Here is a 17,950-nt window from a genome sequence, read left to right as displayed (position 1 = left end):
ACCCGTGCCGCTCGTCGCTCAAAGTTTGAAAAAATCCAAATTGAGGTATTTTAAGATTTAGGTATTTTACATAGTCTGTTAGACTATAAAGAATGTGACAACAACATTGCAGAAATAGCCCTGACCAAATTTTCGAACCATTTGTGGTATTTGAATGCAGAGTTGGTGGGATTATCGTTTTTTGATCCCACCATTACAGACACTGAAAAGTTGTTAATGGCTAATAAATTGCTCAGTAGCCCAGATGAACCATCAGAGCACGCTAACCTACATGAGTTGATAATTTTACATAGTTATCTAATCTATTCTAGAGCTTTTGTTAAAGTAGTTTTTGAAACGTCAGAATATAATGCTTGGCATTTGCTTACAACTTGCAGGACATATTGCTTTTGTTCTTCTTCTTTTGTCAGAAGGTCGTTAAAGTCGGTTACTTCCTACCTCTTTTAATTTTTCTTTCCTAACTTTTGGATTTACAACCCTAGCGTGCTCTGATGGTTCATCTGTGCTACTGAGCAATTTATTAGCCATTAACAACTTTTCATTGTCTGTAATGGTGGGATCAAAAAACGATAATCCCACTAACTCTGCATTCAAATACCACAAATGGTTCGAAAATTTGGTCAGGGCTATTTCTGCAATGTTGTTGTCACATTCTTTATAGTCTAACAGACTATGCAAAATACCTAAATCTTAAAATACCTCAATTTGGTTTTTTTCAAACTTTGAGCGACGAGCGGCACGGGTTAACGTCGTTTGATCGAGCTCAAATTTTGGCTATCTCAATATCTGGAAAGGGGAATCGTTTTGTGGGGTCCAGACGGACAAAATTCCGACATCGATTTTTTGCGGTCACCCTAATGAATACTCTCAGCCACTCCTGCTCTCACTGTTATTAGCAGGAGCAGTAGTCCCATCAGCAAACACCAGTGACCGAAGGTAAACTTCATACCTCCAATCTAACACTATCATTTGACAGCGTGGGTACTGCGGCTGTCTGGCTGGTGGAAATGATTTTACTGCTGATCAGAAGCAGTGTTCGTTGCACTGTCAAACACCCGTTGTTCAGGGGGCTGTACCCAAACACACGGACTCCCTCGTTTGCCCATCTCTAATCGTGAAGGATTGTCTAGCTGGCAGTTAGAAAGTTAACTAGTCCTCTAGTGATCTCCTGATTTAAAAGATATATGTATATTATAATTTTATATTATATTTAATTTTATATAATATATTTTTCTCAATTACACTAGGCAAACCAGTTAGTAATATATAAACAGGTACTTCTCTCAAAATTAGAATATCAAAAAGTAAATTTTTTCAGTTCTTCAATACAAAACGTGAAACTCGTATTGTCATTACAAACAGTGATCTATTTCAAGTGTTTATTTCTGTTTATATTGATGATTATGGCTCACAGCCAATGAGAACCCAAAAGTCATTATCTCAGTAATTAGAATACTTTGACAGCAACTTGAAAAAATTATTTTAAAATCTGAAATGTATGTTCAGTAAATGCACTCAATACTTGGTCGGGACTCCCAGTATTTTTAATGTGTGAATTTTCTTTTCTTTTTTTGTTGTTGTGGCTCTTTAAATACTGTCACTTCAGACTTGAAGCTGTGGGCAACGCTAAGGGACAGTGCTGTTCAGCTGCGTATGGAAGAATCTGGTGTGGCCAGTCTGCCCCCAATAACAGTTCACCAGTTGTTTGAAGAAACCGTTCACAATTACGGTGATTATGTTGCCCTTGCATCTAAGGAGGGAGAACAATGGAGTAAACTCACATATAAGCAATATTATGAGCAGTGCAGACTAGCTGCTAAAGGCTTCATTAAGGTAAGTAGCAAAATGTTTAAAGTTTTTTTTTTTCTTTTTTAATCCCCTTTGGTGGTGGGTCTCCGTGTGAGTGTTTATAATGTGAGGATGAATTGGACTCGGGAGCTGAGGCTGCTCAGTTGGCTGTGGGTGACTGCATAGATTACAGGTGCTTCAATACTGTTATCAATGGTAGCACCAGTTGTGGGTGTTTATTCCCTAGATGCCACTTTTTATTTATTTATTTTTTTGGTCTCCCTGTTCACCCCTCCTACATATCTCTCCGATAGTGATGTGTGATAAAAAAAAAAGGCAACATGTACATTTGGTATCCCACCACAGAACAAAGGGGGGAAAAAACAAATTTGAGCCCCCAAAGAAATAGTTTTTTTTTATTTCCTTTTTATTCAAATCTTCAAAAATTAAAAAGTCTGTGTCCTTAAATCCTTAGTGTTAACTTGTTCAGAGCTTTATTTTTCTTTTTCCCATTTTTCTAGTTGGGTTTGGAGCGATACCATGGAGTTGGCATTCTGGGATTCAACTCTGCTGAGTGGTTCATAGCTGATATAGGCGCTATACTTGCTGGGTAAGTTCAGATATTCAAAGGGGTATTTACCAGCCCAGTATGTAGTATAGTTTTTCTGATTAGCCATGTTGCTTACTCTATGTACAGGACATTGCAGTAGCTAAGGTATCCATGCTTACGACCACTCGGCGATTTGGATATCTATGATTGCAATCACTATCAACTAAGCTACTGTAGTGCACTGCACATGGAGCAAGATATAGCAAATCAAAACGACTATACTACATTTCTGAATGGAGGCATTTGCTGAGATTACACATACTACATATTGGGATAGGATCTTGAGGATTGGAATACCCCTTTAATTATGAAATTGTATTTTTAAATTTACAGTGAAAGTCTGTGTTCACACATTGCGTTTTTTTGCGTTTTCGCTGTGTTTTTAACTCGCGATTTTTGCCGCGAAAACCCAAAAAAAGCATCCCATGCAATCCTATTGGATTCCGCAATGCTGTGCTAATGCTGCGGATTTTCCCGTGGTGGAATCGCATCGCAGAAAAATACGCGGCATGCTCATTATTTTGCGCAATCGCGGCGATTCCGCCCACATAGGAATGCATTGTTCTGCTTACTTCCCGCATGTGGCTGTGCTCACCATGCAAAAAGTAAGCAGAACATTTGAGGATGGTACCCACGGTCCGGAGGAGAACAGACTGTCCTCCGGGCTCTGGGTACCATATCCCTGTAAAAAATAGAATAAAAAATGGTGTTATATTCCCCTTCCGGCGTCCCGTGCAGCCTTCCCGGGCCTCAGCAACGCTTCCGTTCCCAGTAATGCCTTGCGAGACCTCTGATGACGTTGCGGCTCGCGATACTGTAGCGGTCCCTATTCCTCGCGAGATCGCTACATTATCGCGAAACCGCGACGTCATCAAAGGTCTCGCAAGGCATTTCTGGGAACGGAAGCGTTGCTGAGGCCCGGGAAGGCTGCACGGGACGCCGGAAGCTTTTTTTATTTTTAACTTTATATCTTTTACTATTGATGTATAGGCAGCCTCCATAGTAAAAAGTTGGTCACACTCGTCAATCAGTTCTCCAAGCAATGCTACAGATGGCTTGGAGAACGCTAGCATTCTGCAAGCTAATTACACTTGCAAATCGCTAGTTTTTCCGCGGGAAAATCACGGGAATTTAAAATGCGATTTTCCCGTGGAATGGAATTCTCTCTGTAACTTCCGCGAGAGTTCCGCTACACGTGCACATAGCCAAAAAGCTGGAAATATGTCTTTGCTTTTTCTCTTGGATATACTTAAAGATAAAACTGATACCACTGTGGTTTGCAAAAATAATTGCTTACCAAACTTGATCCTTAACTAAAGAAAAATTAATCTTTTTTTTTTTTTTTTTTTTTTTTTTTTATAAAAAACTGCAGCTAAAGACAGCTGACTTTACTAAATGGATTAACAACAGTGCCCTTAAAGGTTTGTGCCCATGATCAGGAACTGCTGTGGGTTTCACGCTGCGTATTTATGCAGTGCCAAACCCTCAGCGGCAGATGTTACAGCATAGTGAATGGGAAATCCCATGTCCACTGTGCGTGCATAGTCATCTGCAGACACTGATGCTAGTCTCCAACAGAAATTACGTCAATATAAATGCATTGAATGTGGTAAGTCCACACGGTTCAGTGAACACATGTGGTTTTACCGGTGTTCAATAAACAGCAGCGCTTTGGATGCAGCCAACATGTGCTGCGTCCAAGCGCTGCTAATTCCGGATCGTGGGCACTCTTACACTTCCTAATGTCCGAAGTTTGGACCAGAGTTGTGCCATTAAGTAGGGTCCTCTAGCCTGTGCTATGAAATCCCACAAGACTCTGCGTCCCTCTCCACTGTAGCTATCTAGCTTGTTAATAACACTATCTCACACTTTGAAAAAAAACAAATGTAGCTGCTTCAGTAAAGGTATGTGTACAGTAGTATTTGCAGCAGAAACTTCTGAACCAAAAAAGTCTCTTCACAGGAGAGACTCTGTAAAAAAAATTTGTTGTTGACCCTTTGATTTACTTTTGTGTTTGTTGCTTTTTTTTATTTTGTTTTCCAGGACATACACCTGACAGCACCATGGAGGACGTCCCCTCCTCCTTACAGGGACAGGAAAAGCACACGAGAGGTTAAAAGGTCATGTCCCACCCCCTCTCCCTCAGTGTTTTTTCTGTCTCTGCACGGAGGGGCTCAGGGGATCGTGCGGCCAGTCCAATCCTTCCCCTGTCAAGAGGTCCCGGGGCCGAAACTCCCCGAGGGGAAGTCCCTCTGCTCCAAAGGCCAGGAGCAGGACGACGCTCCTGGAGGGAGCCGTTCCTCCCTGTGGGAGGCTCTCGGCTCCAGGATACACCGCCATAGCAGGCGAAGGCCGGCTCCCCGTAGGCGGCTGGCCGGGCGGGCACCAACAGAGAAACAGCGCGGTTGGCGCAGGCTGCGGCTCCAGCAGTCCGCCATAGTAGGCGGAGGTCGGCTCCTCGTAGGCGGCTGGCCGGGCGGGCACCGACAAACGGCGCGGTCGGCGCAGGCTGCGGCTCCAGGTCGGCTCCCCGCAGGCGGCTGGCCGAGCGGGCACCAGCGTTAGATCAGCGTGGTCGGGCGCAGGCAGTGGAGGAGGCGGCCTATCATGAGAGTTCGCATCATGTCTGGTGACGTCGCCCGCCGGGTTTGAATTCCAACGCGCGCTCCAGAGGCCCACATCACTCTGGAAGCACAGATCGCGCAGGATGGAAGGAAACGCTCTGGCAGGTGGAGGGGTAAATGCGCCTGGCGCAGACCACCCTCCCCACACCCATTTCCGTAGCCCGGGACTGAGACGGTTACCCCATCTTGTATTATTAGGATAAGGGAACCCCAGCAGAATCCCCCTCTGGGGCGAAGGACCCGGCTAAAGCCACCTCAAAGTCGGTCCGATGCCCCGTATGCAGGGTAAAGCTGCCAGACACCTATAACAAGACCCTATGCGGGCCCTGTACCTCTAGGGTCGTAGGCGAGGAACAACCATCCCTCCTTTCTGAGATGAGATCATTGATAAGGGAGGAAGTCCAGGCCTCTAGATCCAGCCTCGCACGACGTCAGTCCCCCAGCCCAAGGCTGAGCCGCAAGCGCCCAAGGTGGGAAGCAGATCCAGTTTCGGAAGCAAGCCCTAGCGAGGAGTCCCACTTCCTTGATTCAGATCAGGAGGAAGAAGGCGAGATCCCGGGGGATAGACAGGACCAGGGCAGGAAGTACCTGTTCAGACTGGAGGACACGGACGAATTGGTCCTAGCAGTCAGAAATACTATGCAAATGGAGGAAATCCCTACACCGCAGTCCAGACAGGACTTAATGTTTGGAGGACTGGTGGCTCGGAGACAGGTTGTGTTCCCCGTAAGCGAGCACATCAAGACGATGGTCCAGGAGGAGTGGAAAGAGGCAGAACGTCGGTTGATACTCTCCCGAGACTTTAAGAATAGACTGCCTTTTGATCCCGACGAAACACGGGCATGGGACGAAGTCCCTAAAATAGACGTTCCAGTAGCCAAGGTTACCAGAAGACGGCCATCCCATTTGAGGACTCGTCAAGTCTCCGAGACCCGATGGATAGGAAGGCGGACGTCTTGTTAAAAAGAACATGGGGGACGTCAGCGGCTCTTATTAGGGCCAACATAGCAGCCACCTCGGTGGCCAGGTCTATGTTTTTGTGTATGGGGCAGTTGGAGGAGCACCTAACCAACAAGACCCCTAGATCAGAGATCCTAGCATCACTTCCCCTTATGAAATCGGCCACGGCGTTCCTATCGGATACGTCGGCGGAGTCAGTGAGGTTTGCAGCCAGAAACAGCTCCCTCTCTATTGCAGCCCGAAGAGCAGTCTGGCTTAAATCCTGGTCGGGAGATAACGCCTCTAAAACAAAGCTACGTGCTATCCCCTTCTCGGGCCTGAGGGTATTTGGTCCAGCCTTAGATAACATTCTAGAGCAAGTGTCCGATAAAAATAAAGGGTTCCCAGAGGAATAACCCAAGCGGCCCCAGTCCTTTCGGAGAGACTCGTTCTCTAGGAGACAGACAGACAGACTTCAGGGGTCAGGCTAGGTCCAATAGAGGCTCCTATAGGAGCTCCTACAGTCAAGGTGGGAGGAACAAGGGTTCCCTGTTCACATCAATATCCAGATCCAGGAGGCAATGACGCCATAGGTATTGGGGGGAGACTGCGCCACTTCGCAGCAAACTGGTCCCAAATTACCCACAATCAGTGGGTCCTCAGAACCATCGCGGAGGGCTACAGTATAGAGCTCTAATCTCCTCCCCCCGACAGATATGTAGCCCCCACCGTTGTCCTGGCGGACTCCGTAATGTGGGCGGATCTTCAGGACATGGTCAACTCAAAAGTTATAGTACCAGTTCCCCCGACAGAGGAAGAGGGCATTACTCTTCCCTGTTCTCGATCGCAAAACCATTTGGCAAGGCCCGTACCATCATAAACCTGAAACCACTAAATACCTGGGTCAGGTACAAGAGATTCCGGATGGAATCAATTCAATCCGCAATACAATACTCCTAATAGACAGGGACGCAGTTATGTGCTCCCTAGACCTAAAGAAGGCATACTATCAGGTCCCTATACATCCCTCATCCCAGAGGCTACTAAGGTTTGCGGTCAGTTTACCAGCCTGGACCTGCCACTTCCAGTTTCAGTGCCTTCCATTTGAGTTGGCTTCAGCTCCCAGAATCTTTACAAAGCTGGTGGTGGAGATGGTAGCCTACCTGAGGGATCAAGGTATCGTGATCATTCCATATCTAGATGACTTCCTACTGGTGGCAAGGTCAGAAGAAGCGCTCAATCGAGACATAAACAGAGCAACGACCGTAATGGAGTCCCTTGGCTGGGTGATCAATTGGACGAAGTCGGACCTCAGGCCAGAGACAAAGTATTCCTCGGAGTCCTTCTAGACTCGGCCAGCAGAATATCCCGGCTACCCGAGAGGTAGCAGAAGACTATTCAGGCCAGGGTCGGAGACCTGTTGGAGCGGCAAGGCTCCATAAGAGAGGCAATGGACGTTTTGGGCCTCATGACGGCCTGCATTCCATGTGTCCGATGGGCGCAGTTCCACTCGAGATCATTACAGAGGGAGATCCTCGCAAAGTGGGACAGAAGGCAGACGTTGCTCGACAAACCCCTATGGCTGCCAGAACGGGTGAAAGAGTCCTTACGGTGGTGGACACAGCCCAGAAAGGGAAGATGGCCAGTAGACATCAGGACCAGAGCCTCCAATTTCAGAGAGCTCTACGCGGTCTGGGAAGCGCTGCGGTGAAACCAGGCGGCACTACGGAATCGTCACGTTCGCATATTATCCGACAATGTAACGGCAGTGGCATTCCTGAAGCACCAGGGAGGGCCCAGACATCAACCACTGCAGGCCCTGGCGAGAAGAATATTCGCTTGGGCAGAACGAACAGTCCGATCAGTAACCGCAGTGCACTTAGAAGGTTCCCAGAACGAAGTAGCAGACTACTTGAGCAGACAACAGATCCACCCGACAGAGTGGGAACTGAACGGGCAAATTTTCAACCATCTGTCAGCGTTGGGGGACCCCCCAGTATAGATCTATTCGCACGCCGAAAGAACGCAAAGGTTCCCAGATTCTACTCCTTGAATCCGGCGGACCATCCGGAGGCCGTAGACTCCCTGAGCCAGACTTGGGGAGAACCCCTCTCTTATGCGGTCCCACCACTGGCTCTCATACCGGCAGTGCTCAGGAAGATACGTGAGGACCACGCCAGAGTGATGTTGATCGTCCCATACTGGCCGAGGAGAAGCTGGTTTTCCCTGCTAGGAGCCATGGCAGTAGGAAATCCAGTCGAACTCTCTCTGTGGAAGGACATCATTCACCAGGGCCCGATCCACCACCCGAACCCAGCAAGACTCCACCTATCGGCTTGGATCCTGAGAGGGACATCCTGAAGGTTGTCGGATCAGGTCTTATCCACCCTACAGGCCAGTAGGAAGCCGGTGACATCCGCAATCTATCGAAAGATATGGAAAAGATTGTCTGGAGGGTGGCAGGTCCGATCTCGTGGCAGGCACCCCTGACCTTCCTAGCATACTAAAGTTTTTTCAGTCAGGGTTTAATAAAGGCCTTAAGCCCAGCACTCTAAAAGTCCAGATTTCGGCCTTGAGTGCCTTCTTCGATTACCAGTTAGCTTCCCATCCCTGGGTAATAAGATTCATAAGAGCCACGCAGCGCCTGCGCCCCACGATTAGGCAGCTCACCCCGCCTTGGGACCTGGGCCTGGTACTCAGGTTTCTCTGTACAGACCCCTATGCCCCCAGCGAGAAAATAACAATCTCTTCTCTTACTCGTAAGACGGCCTTCCTGGTAGCCATTACTACTGCCAAAAGAATAGGGGAGATCCAGGCCCTGTCCACTAAGGACCCATATCTCCAGATAAGAGACGACTGTATAATCTTAAGATTGGACCCGGCATTTATCCCAAAGGTAGCCTCTTCTAAAAATATAAACCAGGAGATAGTGTTACCATCTTTCTGCGATAATCCCCGTAATAAAAAGGAAGAGCGTCTTCACTCACTGGATGTGAGGCGCGCAGTCCTAGACTATCTTAAGGCCACCAATAGTTGGTGCATTGACCCAAATCTGTTAATCCTTTTCGGGGGAAAAAATAAGGGGAAAAAAGCCTCTAAGGCGTCCATCGCACGATGGATTACCTCAGTAATATCTGACGCCTACCAAGCCGAAGGCGCCAGTCCGCCAAATTCCGTAAAGGCCCACTCTACGAGGGCAGTATCGGCCTCATGGGCCGAACGGGCGGGGGCCTCGGTCGATCAAATCTGTAGAGCAGCAACCTGGGCCAATCTTAATACATTCTGTAAGCACTATAAGCTTGATGTGTTATCTGGTCAACAGACCGCATTTGGGAGAAAAGTTCTCCAGGCGGTAATCCCACCCTGAGGAGGTGCTTTGGTACTCTCCATGGTGCTGTCAGGTGGACGTCCTGGAAAATAGGTATTAGACCTACCGGTAATGATGTTTCCAGGAGTCCATCCTGACAGCATGGGTAGTTCCCTCCTTATTTGTTATCTTATGATTATTTCTTGTCATATGCTGTAATATGATTGTTTCATTAAAGTGTAACTTGCATCATCCACGTTGTGGTACTTGTTAAATCACTGAGGGAGAGGGGGTGGGACATGACCTTTTAACCTCTCGTGTGCTTTTCCTGTCCCTGTAAGGAGGAGGGGGACGTCCTCCATGGTGCTGTCAGGATGGACTCCTGGAAACATCATTACCGTTAGGTCTAATACCTATTTTTCACCATTTGAATGGGTGTAAAACTCAAATTTGCAACATGTTGATTCTTTGAGCAGTTTTTGTACTGCTTCAAATCTGCAAGGAAGCAATAAGCAGCATGTGCTTGACATTTCATAAACCCAATTCATTTTGCTGGAAATTTCTGCTTTAAATAACCTTTTCACAGCACGTGCCATACAGTATATGTATGAATCAGGTCTGAAGTGGGTGGTGGTTGTGTTACAGTAAGGACCCGTCTCTAAGACTATGTTCCCAATATGAGCTTTTGGTGAGGTTTTGACGCTGCAGAATGCACGTATTTAATTAAATTGGGTTACTTGCATTTTTAATGTGTTTGTCTTTTTGATGTGTCCTGCTTTGACAGCTTTATTGCCATACTTGGGTGCAGATCACATAATTTTTGATGGGTTTCAACGCTTGTGAGCTTTTTACCTACAGAGTTTCCTCATCTAATGCAAGTCTATGGGGAAATTTTGCACAGCAAACTCTGTGCTCCCCCAAGGGAAATGGACATGCTGCGGATTTGAAATTGTGGGAACGTAGCCTTATCTGTTAATCTGACAGTATCCATGAACGTGCGTCTGCATTGATGCAAGTCATTCCATGCGCCCTTGACGGGATTGCAGGTCTCAATGGGTGCTGTGACAGCCGGGTTATTTGCTGTAGAGCCCTGTGCTTATCATTATGGAGCTCTTTTGAAACCTGCCTGTGATGAGGCTTGAAAGGAGACTGTGTTTTTTTATTTATTTATTTATATGCAGTGATGCTGTGACATCGTTGTATATCGGGAAAGCATTCACATGATCGCAGTTTCAAGACCATTAAAAACCATTAAAAACAGTACAAGAATGTAATAAAAAAAATAGAAGAAAGCATGAGTTCAAATCACTCCTTTTTCCCACATTAAAAATATTAGAATTAAACCTATTTATCACCAAGTTTAGAAAAATCTAATCTATCAAAATTATAAAAATGATTGACCTTATCAGTAAACATCAACAACAAATAGTGCCAAAATACTATTGTACTGGTCTCTGCAATTCCACCAAAAATGTTGTAACAAGTGATCAAAACATATCTATCCCAACATGATAGAAATAAAAATTCTCGCCACGCAAAAAATAAGCTATCGCACAGCTCCATTAAACAAAAAATAAGTGTTACGGGTTTTGGAAAATGGCGATGCAACACCAATATTTTTTTTGAGGTAACAAGTGTACACTGGCGCTTCCTGGTCTATAAGCTATGGATAATAGGGGGTTAACTGCTGCTGGTATATACTGGGTCTGTGCTTACCCAGAAGTGTAATAAAATGAATAAATGAAAAAAGAATATACCTGCGCAAGTGGGGTTATCCAGAGTACGAATCAGACCAGTCCTGCCTTGCTGGTAGCGAACACACCAGGATGAACTCTATGCGGTGGTGGGCGTGCCACAACGGTGTGAGTCGGGGCTGTGACGCTAAAGAAAAGTCACCCCAATAGGCGATGTGGTTGGGTGATCTCCAACGCTGACAGCCGCTGAAGATGGAGAAGAGTGGCGGCGCGCTCCGGCCGAGAGGCGCCGCCAGTACACAGCAGCTGTGGCGTGGAGGGGAGGGAGGCGAGGCTAGGTGACGTCACCGGGGAAGGAAGGGAGCGTGTGCAGGCCAAACTAGAAGCCAACGCGTTTCTAAGGTCTACGGACCTTCTTCGTCAAGGCTGTCAAACTCTGCTGCATCTATCCCTATATATGGCCCAAAAGCCACCCCCCCTTTTCTCCCCACCCACCACCTGAAAGGGAAAAGGATTTCAATGTATGCTACACTTGCTACCAACCAAAATAAGTGGCAAATACATCAAAAGCCCATATATTAAGAGTGTAATATGAATTAAAAACAACTTTTATTGAAATAAAAATAAAAACTATTATAAAACTATACATATAAATTAGGGAATTGATAGATGTATAAAAAAGTGTACTATCTATTAGCACAACTGAATCTTAAGAGTATATGCAAATCTATAAAAAAAAATTAAATTTTTTAAAAAATTTATTAAAAGGCAAAGTACTAGTTGAACTACAAAACGAGTTAAAATAAATAAATTTGTGACTAGATGGTAATTTAGGACTTATCATGAGAAAGCATGTAGTTCAACCTCATGGTTGAGGCCCCTAGGGGCCAAACAGTCCAGAGTGAAAATCCACTTTGTTTCAACCCGGGACATTTGCCCCAAGTAGTCACCACCTCTAACGTTTCTACGTACCACTTGGATACCACAAAAAAATGCTCCCTTAGTAGATCTATTGTGGCATTCCTTAAAGTGTCTAGAGAGGGGGTGACCAAAGAAACCTTTCTCAATATTGTTAAAGTGTTCTTTAATCCGGTCCATTAGTCTTCGTTTGGTGTGACCAATATAGATTTTATCACACGGGCACCTAATTAGATAAATGACTCCAGTGGTAAAACAATTGATGGTGTCATTAATCCTGAACACTGACTTATTACGAGGATTGGTGAAAGTAGTCTGTATTGTTTTCCTAAAATTGGTACGGATGCAGCAGGAGCATGTACCACAGGGTGTAAAGCCCTTGGTATGCTCCCCTGATGATTTATATACGGATGATTTGATGGTGGGAGCTACTAAGTTGCCCACCGTTTGAGCTTTCCTAAACACAAATCTCGGGTGTTTAGGCAAAAAATCACCTATTATTTTATCACCTTGAAGAATAAACCAATATTTACGGATAATGCTCGTGAATTCTTTATATCCGTGATGATATTGGGTGATAATAGGTAGCTGGTTTATTTGATCGGTTATATTGAGTGGATTAACACCAGTAAGGTCTGTTTTATGGATTAGAGCATGCCTAGATAATACTTCGACCTCCTTTCTCGCTGCATGAAGTTTATCTGCAGGATAACCTTTAGCAAGAAATTGTTCAGTTAAATTCATGGCTTCAGTAGTGTATTCTTGCACCTTGGAGCAGTTACGTCTTAATCGCATAAATTGCCCCTTTGGAATATTTAGGAGCCATATTGGTAAGTCACAACTGTTGATGTCAATAAAACTATTCGCATCAACTTCTTTGTGGTAGCACTTAGTGTGTAAACTGTGCCCCTCCACATAAATTTCGAGATCTAGAAAGTGAATGTTGGATGTACTGGTGGTAGCAGTAAACTCCAATCCAAACACATTACGGTTTAAATTTAAAATAAAGGCCTCTAGGTCCCCAGGAGGCCCCTTCCAAATAAATAAAACGTCATCAATAAAACGACGCCACATGAGTAAGTCAGATCGAAGTTGTCCCGATTGGAAAATAAGTCTCCTCCCACTTGGCTACCTATAAATTTGCGTAGCTGGGCGCAAAACGTGTGCCCATAGCAGTACCCCACGTTTGTAGGTAAAATCGATCCTCATACAAAAAATAATTATGCGTAAGAATGAAAAAAATACTCTCTACAAAAAAGTTGACCTGAATATCCGTATATTGGGCTGATTTCTCTAAGAAGTATCTAGCTGCTCCGCAACCTTTTTGATGGTCAATCACTGTATATAAGGATTTAATGTCAAGAGTCCCAAGAATGTATCCATTTTGCCACTGGATGTTTTCCAAAGTTTGAATTGTGTGGCTGGTATCTTTGAGATAGGCTGGCACCAAGGGCATGCATTTCTGTAGATGCATATCCACATAATGAGATAAATTGGAAGTTAGACAATTGATCCCGGAAATTATGGGTCTTCCTGGGGGATGTAATTTATCTTTGTGGAGTTTTGGAATATGGTAAAATAAGGATATACTGGGGGGATCTGTTAGTAATATATTGAAATTCCTTTTTATTTAGTAGACCCTGGGCTTTGCCCCGTTCAGTTAGTATGCTTAAATTCTTGACATACCGGGCCGTGGGATCACCATTCAATTTCCTATAGGTGACCGTATCCCCCAGTAATCTTAAAGATTCTTGGTGATATGTGCTATAGTCGAATATTACAATGCCCCCCCCCCTTATCGTCAGGTCGTATTATGATATTGTTGTTTCTTTGGAGATCCGTTATGGATTTACGTTCCTGTGCGTTCAAATTATGGGGTAAGAATTTGTTGTTCTTTTTCTTAATATGTCTAATGTCCATGGTAACCATAGTTTCAAAGGTGCAGAATGCACTGGAATATTCTTGGATAGGATTAAATTTTGTGGGGTTGGCTAAATTGGTGTGAACAAACTGGGATACATCGGATTGATTTGCATAAGCGGCAATTGGCCCTTTCTTCAAAAAATACTTTTTAATGGCCAAATTATGCAAAAAATTTTTAAGGCTAATGTAGAGATTAAAGGGGTTGGCCGTAGCCGTAGGGGCAAATTTTAAGCCCTTTCTAAGTAGGGATTCTTCATGGGGAGTTAGGATGTGGGAACTCAAATTAAATATTGTTTGAGAGTCTGAAATTGTAGGTTATTTTCTTTTTGGCGAGTTTCCCACCCCTCTTACCCCTTTTGGTCCTATGGTTTTTGCCCGAAAAAAATCCCGGTTTAATAAATGGGTAGGTCCTTTACTCTTTTTAGATATTTGGATTGAGGGTCCCTTTCTGAGAATATGGCTAGTAGTCTGATTCTTATCGGGACGTGCATACTTGGGTATAGTAGCTTGTATCGATCGCTTGGATAAGTTATTTGAATTCATTTTTAATTGTCTGGTTTCTGTTCTGGGATTGGAGATAAGAGTTTCTTCCGTAGCCATACATGTGTCAGTATAAGTGCTGGGGGATATCCCATCGGCCCATATATTAGGAGTTTCCCCATCACCTTCCATATCTGTTAGAGGGTGAAATCTATTAGAGATTGGAAGAGGGGGTTTCCTCGTGAACAGACCTAGAATGTAACGGACCTGGTTCGATATAGGGGGTTGTGTGGGTCTCAACTGGCACTGCAGATGCAATGCTGTTCAATGGTGAGGTTACACTTAGATTCATTGAACAATCCCGTTTCCTATGATGTATTGAAACCGGAGTATATTGTGTAGAACTGGTATTGGTGTATACTGAAAAAACGAGTAAATTATCTGGGGTGGTGCATGATGGGGTAATATTATATTCATCAAGCACCAAAAATTGCCCCGATTGGCGTTGAGTACCTATATGATGTGGTGGGGCGAAAAAAAGAATCAGAATAGCTTTCGCTAGGTACGTTATCTCTTCGAAATTTTTTTATTTTTTTGGAGATAATTTCTCTTTCCCTGTTCTATAATCTAGAAACAATGTTTGTAACTAGGGTTTGAAGATCTGAGAGGTGGTTATATTTATCAAGTTGTTCTAATAATTTCTCCACCTGGCGGCTTGTTTTCTCTAGATTTGTGGTCCGTTTATTGATCACAAATTTAAGGGTTTTAAGGGAGAAATTAGATAACCTGGTATCCCATTCCTGTTGGATATGTGGATCCCCAAAATCACCCGCTAAAGACTTGTAGATAATTAACCCCTTAGGGACGATTTTAGCTTGTGCATATTTTTCCAATGTAACCACCTCCCAAAGGTCTCTTTTTCCCTTCACCCATGACAGCACCACATGAGAGAGAGGGATCCGCCCCGCCAGGACAGGAACCTACTGAGACATAAGGGGCGGCACCTCTCCCCCGCTTCAGTTGGGTTCCTGTCCTGGAAGGAATCCCACTGTGGCGGTGCCTGTCATGGGCGAAGAGAAAGAAGACCCAGGCCCGTCCCGGCGCGGGAAGAACAGGTAGCTTACCTGTAGCGCCGGCCGTCGGGTCCTGGAAGCGCAGTCCCCGGGGTCCCTGGGGCTCCGGGTTCGTGCGGGCGTGGATGGGATCCCGGTGGCTCCGGGAAGCCCCCACCGCGCCGCCCTCCCCTCGCGCACGCCGCATCTCGATCCCCGTGGCAGGGGAGAGACGCTGGCGTCTTCCGGCCGCTGACGTCAGCGGCGCTTGGAATGCTGGGTGCGCCGGCTGACGTCAGCAGAAGGCGACGGTGTAATGGCGCCGGGTGCGACGCCGGCCGGCTTTCTGAAGCGCTGGGCCGGCGGTCGCAGGGGGGAGGGGAGGAAGACGCTCACCAGGCGGAGGCATGCAAATTAAAAGGGGAAGACAGCGGTAGATCGGCGGTGCAAGATGGAGTCCGAGCAGGAACGTTCAGCGTCCCTGCCTCCCTCACAGCCCTCTGGCAGAAAGCATGGAAGCCATTCAAGCAGCAGTCGCCCCAGCCGCAGGTCGGGGCACTCCTCAAGGTCCAAAGAGCGCGGGTCAGGTGCTCCGACGCAGCCTCCAAATCCGGTACCCTTGATTACGGGTGGTGAGTGATCTTCGTGAATGTCAGCAGTTTATTAATAGGGGGTTTTTCTATTGTATGCTTCACCCTGTAGGAAAGGCCCAGAAAAGCAGGAAGCAAGAAGAACAATAGGGATTGTGCTATATGTAAATCTCCCCTAGCAAGAGACTGGCAAAAAGATCTCTGTGCTTCGTGCATTCAGCGAACTATGGCGGAGGAAGCGCCTAGTTTCGCAGCCAATCTAACATCTGCCCTCAGGTCAGAAATGGAAGGCTCAATTAAGTCCTTATTGAAAAAAGGGAAAAAAAGCAGGAAGGATTTCCCTAGTTCCCCCTCAGATTCCGCGTCAGTATCATCTCAGGCGGAAAAATCATCCTCCTCAGACTCCTCAGATAGTGACACAGGGGGTAAGCCATGTTTCCCTGTAGAAGATACAGATGCCCTCCTAAAGGCCATTAGAACCACAATGGGCCTACAGGAAGAAAGGGCGGCTAAAACCCTAGAGGACGTCATGTTTGGGGGGCTTCAGGAGAGGAAAAAACGAACCTTTCCAGTAAACGCGAAAATCCAGGCGCTTATTGAGAAGGAGTGGAAAAAGCCTGAAAAATCGGGGGCCCTTCCATCCGCTTCTAAGAGGCGATACCCCTTTGAATACAAGGATACGGAAATATGGGACAAAGTCCCAAAAATAGATGCAGCGGTGTCCAGGTCTTCCAAAAGGTCGGCCCTGCCCTTGGAAGACGCAGGGGTTCTTAGAGACCCGCTAGACAAAAAAGCGGACTCATATTTGAGGCACGCATGGGAAGCAACAGCAGGAGGTCTTAAGCCGGCGATAGCGGGCACCTGCACGGCACGCTCCCTCATGATCTGGCTGCAGCAGTTAGAAGAGAAGCTGGCGTCAAGGGTCCCAAGAGAGAAGATCTTATCAGACATGTATCTCTTGCACGGGGCAGCGGCTTTTCTGGCAGATACCTCGGCGGACTCTATGCGATTAACAGCCAGAGCAGCGTCACTATCAAATGCTGCTAGACGCGCGTTATGGCTTAAAGGCTGTCCGGGTGACCTTCAGTCCAAGGCCAAATTGTGCTCTCTCCCCTGCGATGGCCGATTCCTGTTCGGCAAAAACTTGGACGATATTCTGGAGAAAGCAGGCAATAAGAAAAAAGGCTTCCCCAGATTCCCTATGGATCAGAGGAGACAGCCCTTTCGGAGGGGAAGATTCAATAGAGGACGTCCTCCCGCTGACAGGAGAAGATGGAAGGATAAAAAGAAGAAAGAATCAGGGTTTATGTTTGGTGGAGGCACCTCCACCTCCAAAAAGTCACCACAGTGACGCCAGTATTCCAGTAGGAGTGAGATTGGCACTCTTTTTCCAGGCCTGGGAAAAGATCTCCTCCAACACCTGGATTCTGAGCATCCTAAAAGAAGGCCTGAAAATCCCCTTTATTCGTCAGCCAAAATCCGTGGTCGTCATCACACCTATCAGGAAGATGACCGAAGAACAACTGGCCTTAGAAACAGAAATCCTGAGCCTGATAGACAAGCGGGTACTGTCCGAGGTGCCACGCTTACAGGAAGGAAAGGGGTTTTATTCGCCCCTTTTCCTAATAAAAAAACCGGATCAGTCATTCAGGACAATCATAAATCTCAGACGCCTCAATCTATGGATAAAGAACCCGACCTTCAAGATGGAATCAGTAACTACGGCAGTGAAGCTGCTACATCAAGATTGCTTCATGGCCGTAGTCGATTTAAAGGATGCGTATTACCACATCCCTATCCATCCAGATTACCAGAAATACCTGAGGGTAGCGCTTTATATTCAGGGCACACTAAGGCACTTTCAGTTCAGGGCTCTTCCGTTTGGCATATCCATAGCCCCGAGGGTCTTCACCAAGGTCATAGCGGAAGTGACAGCCTTTCTCCAGATTCACGATACGGTCATAATACCATACCTGGACGATTTTCTTATAGTGGGCAGTTCAGAGGACCACTGTACAGCGCAGC

General features: G+C 46.0%; 1 protein-coding gene across 6 annotated transcripts in view; it reads left to right on the top strand.

Annotated features, from left to right (window-relative positions):
- The window catches only part of ACSBG2 (acyl-CoA synthetase bubblegum family member 2), a 143,257-nt gene that overhangs the window by 107,814 nt on the left and 17,493 nt on the right, over window positions 1-17,950 (top strand). For all 6 annotated transcript variants that reach the window (XM_073544291.1, XM_073544316.1, XM_073544298.1 and 3 more), the window contains 2 exons: window positions 1,607-1,833; window positions 2,310-2,398. In XM_073544291.1, coding sequence (XP_073400392.1) covers window positions 1,607-1,833; window positions 2,310-2,398 — 316 coding nt within the window. The remainder of the gene's footprint in view (window positions 1-1,606; window positions 1,834-2,309; window positions 2,399-17,950) is intronic.

Source organism: Dendrobates tinctorius, unplaced genomic scaffold (assembly GCF_039654945.1).
Source record: "Dendrobates tinctorius isolate UK_male_01 unplaced genomic scaffold, ASM3965494v1 ptg000011l, whole genome shotgun sequence".
NCBI classification, from domain to species: domain Eukaryota; kingdom Metazoa; phylum Chordata; class Amphibia; order Anura; family Dendrobatidae; genus Dendrobates; species Dendrobates tinctorius.
Note: the sequence above shows the minus strand (reverse complement) of the source record. Positions and strands in the feature narration are given on the sequence as shown.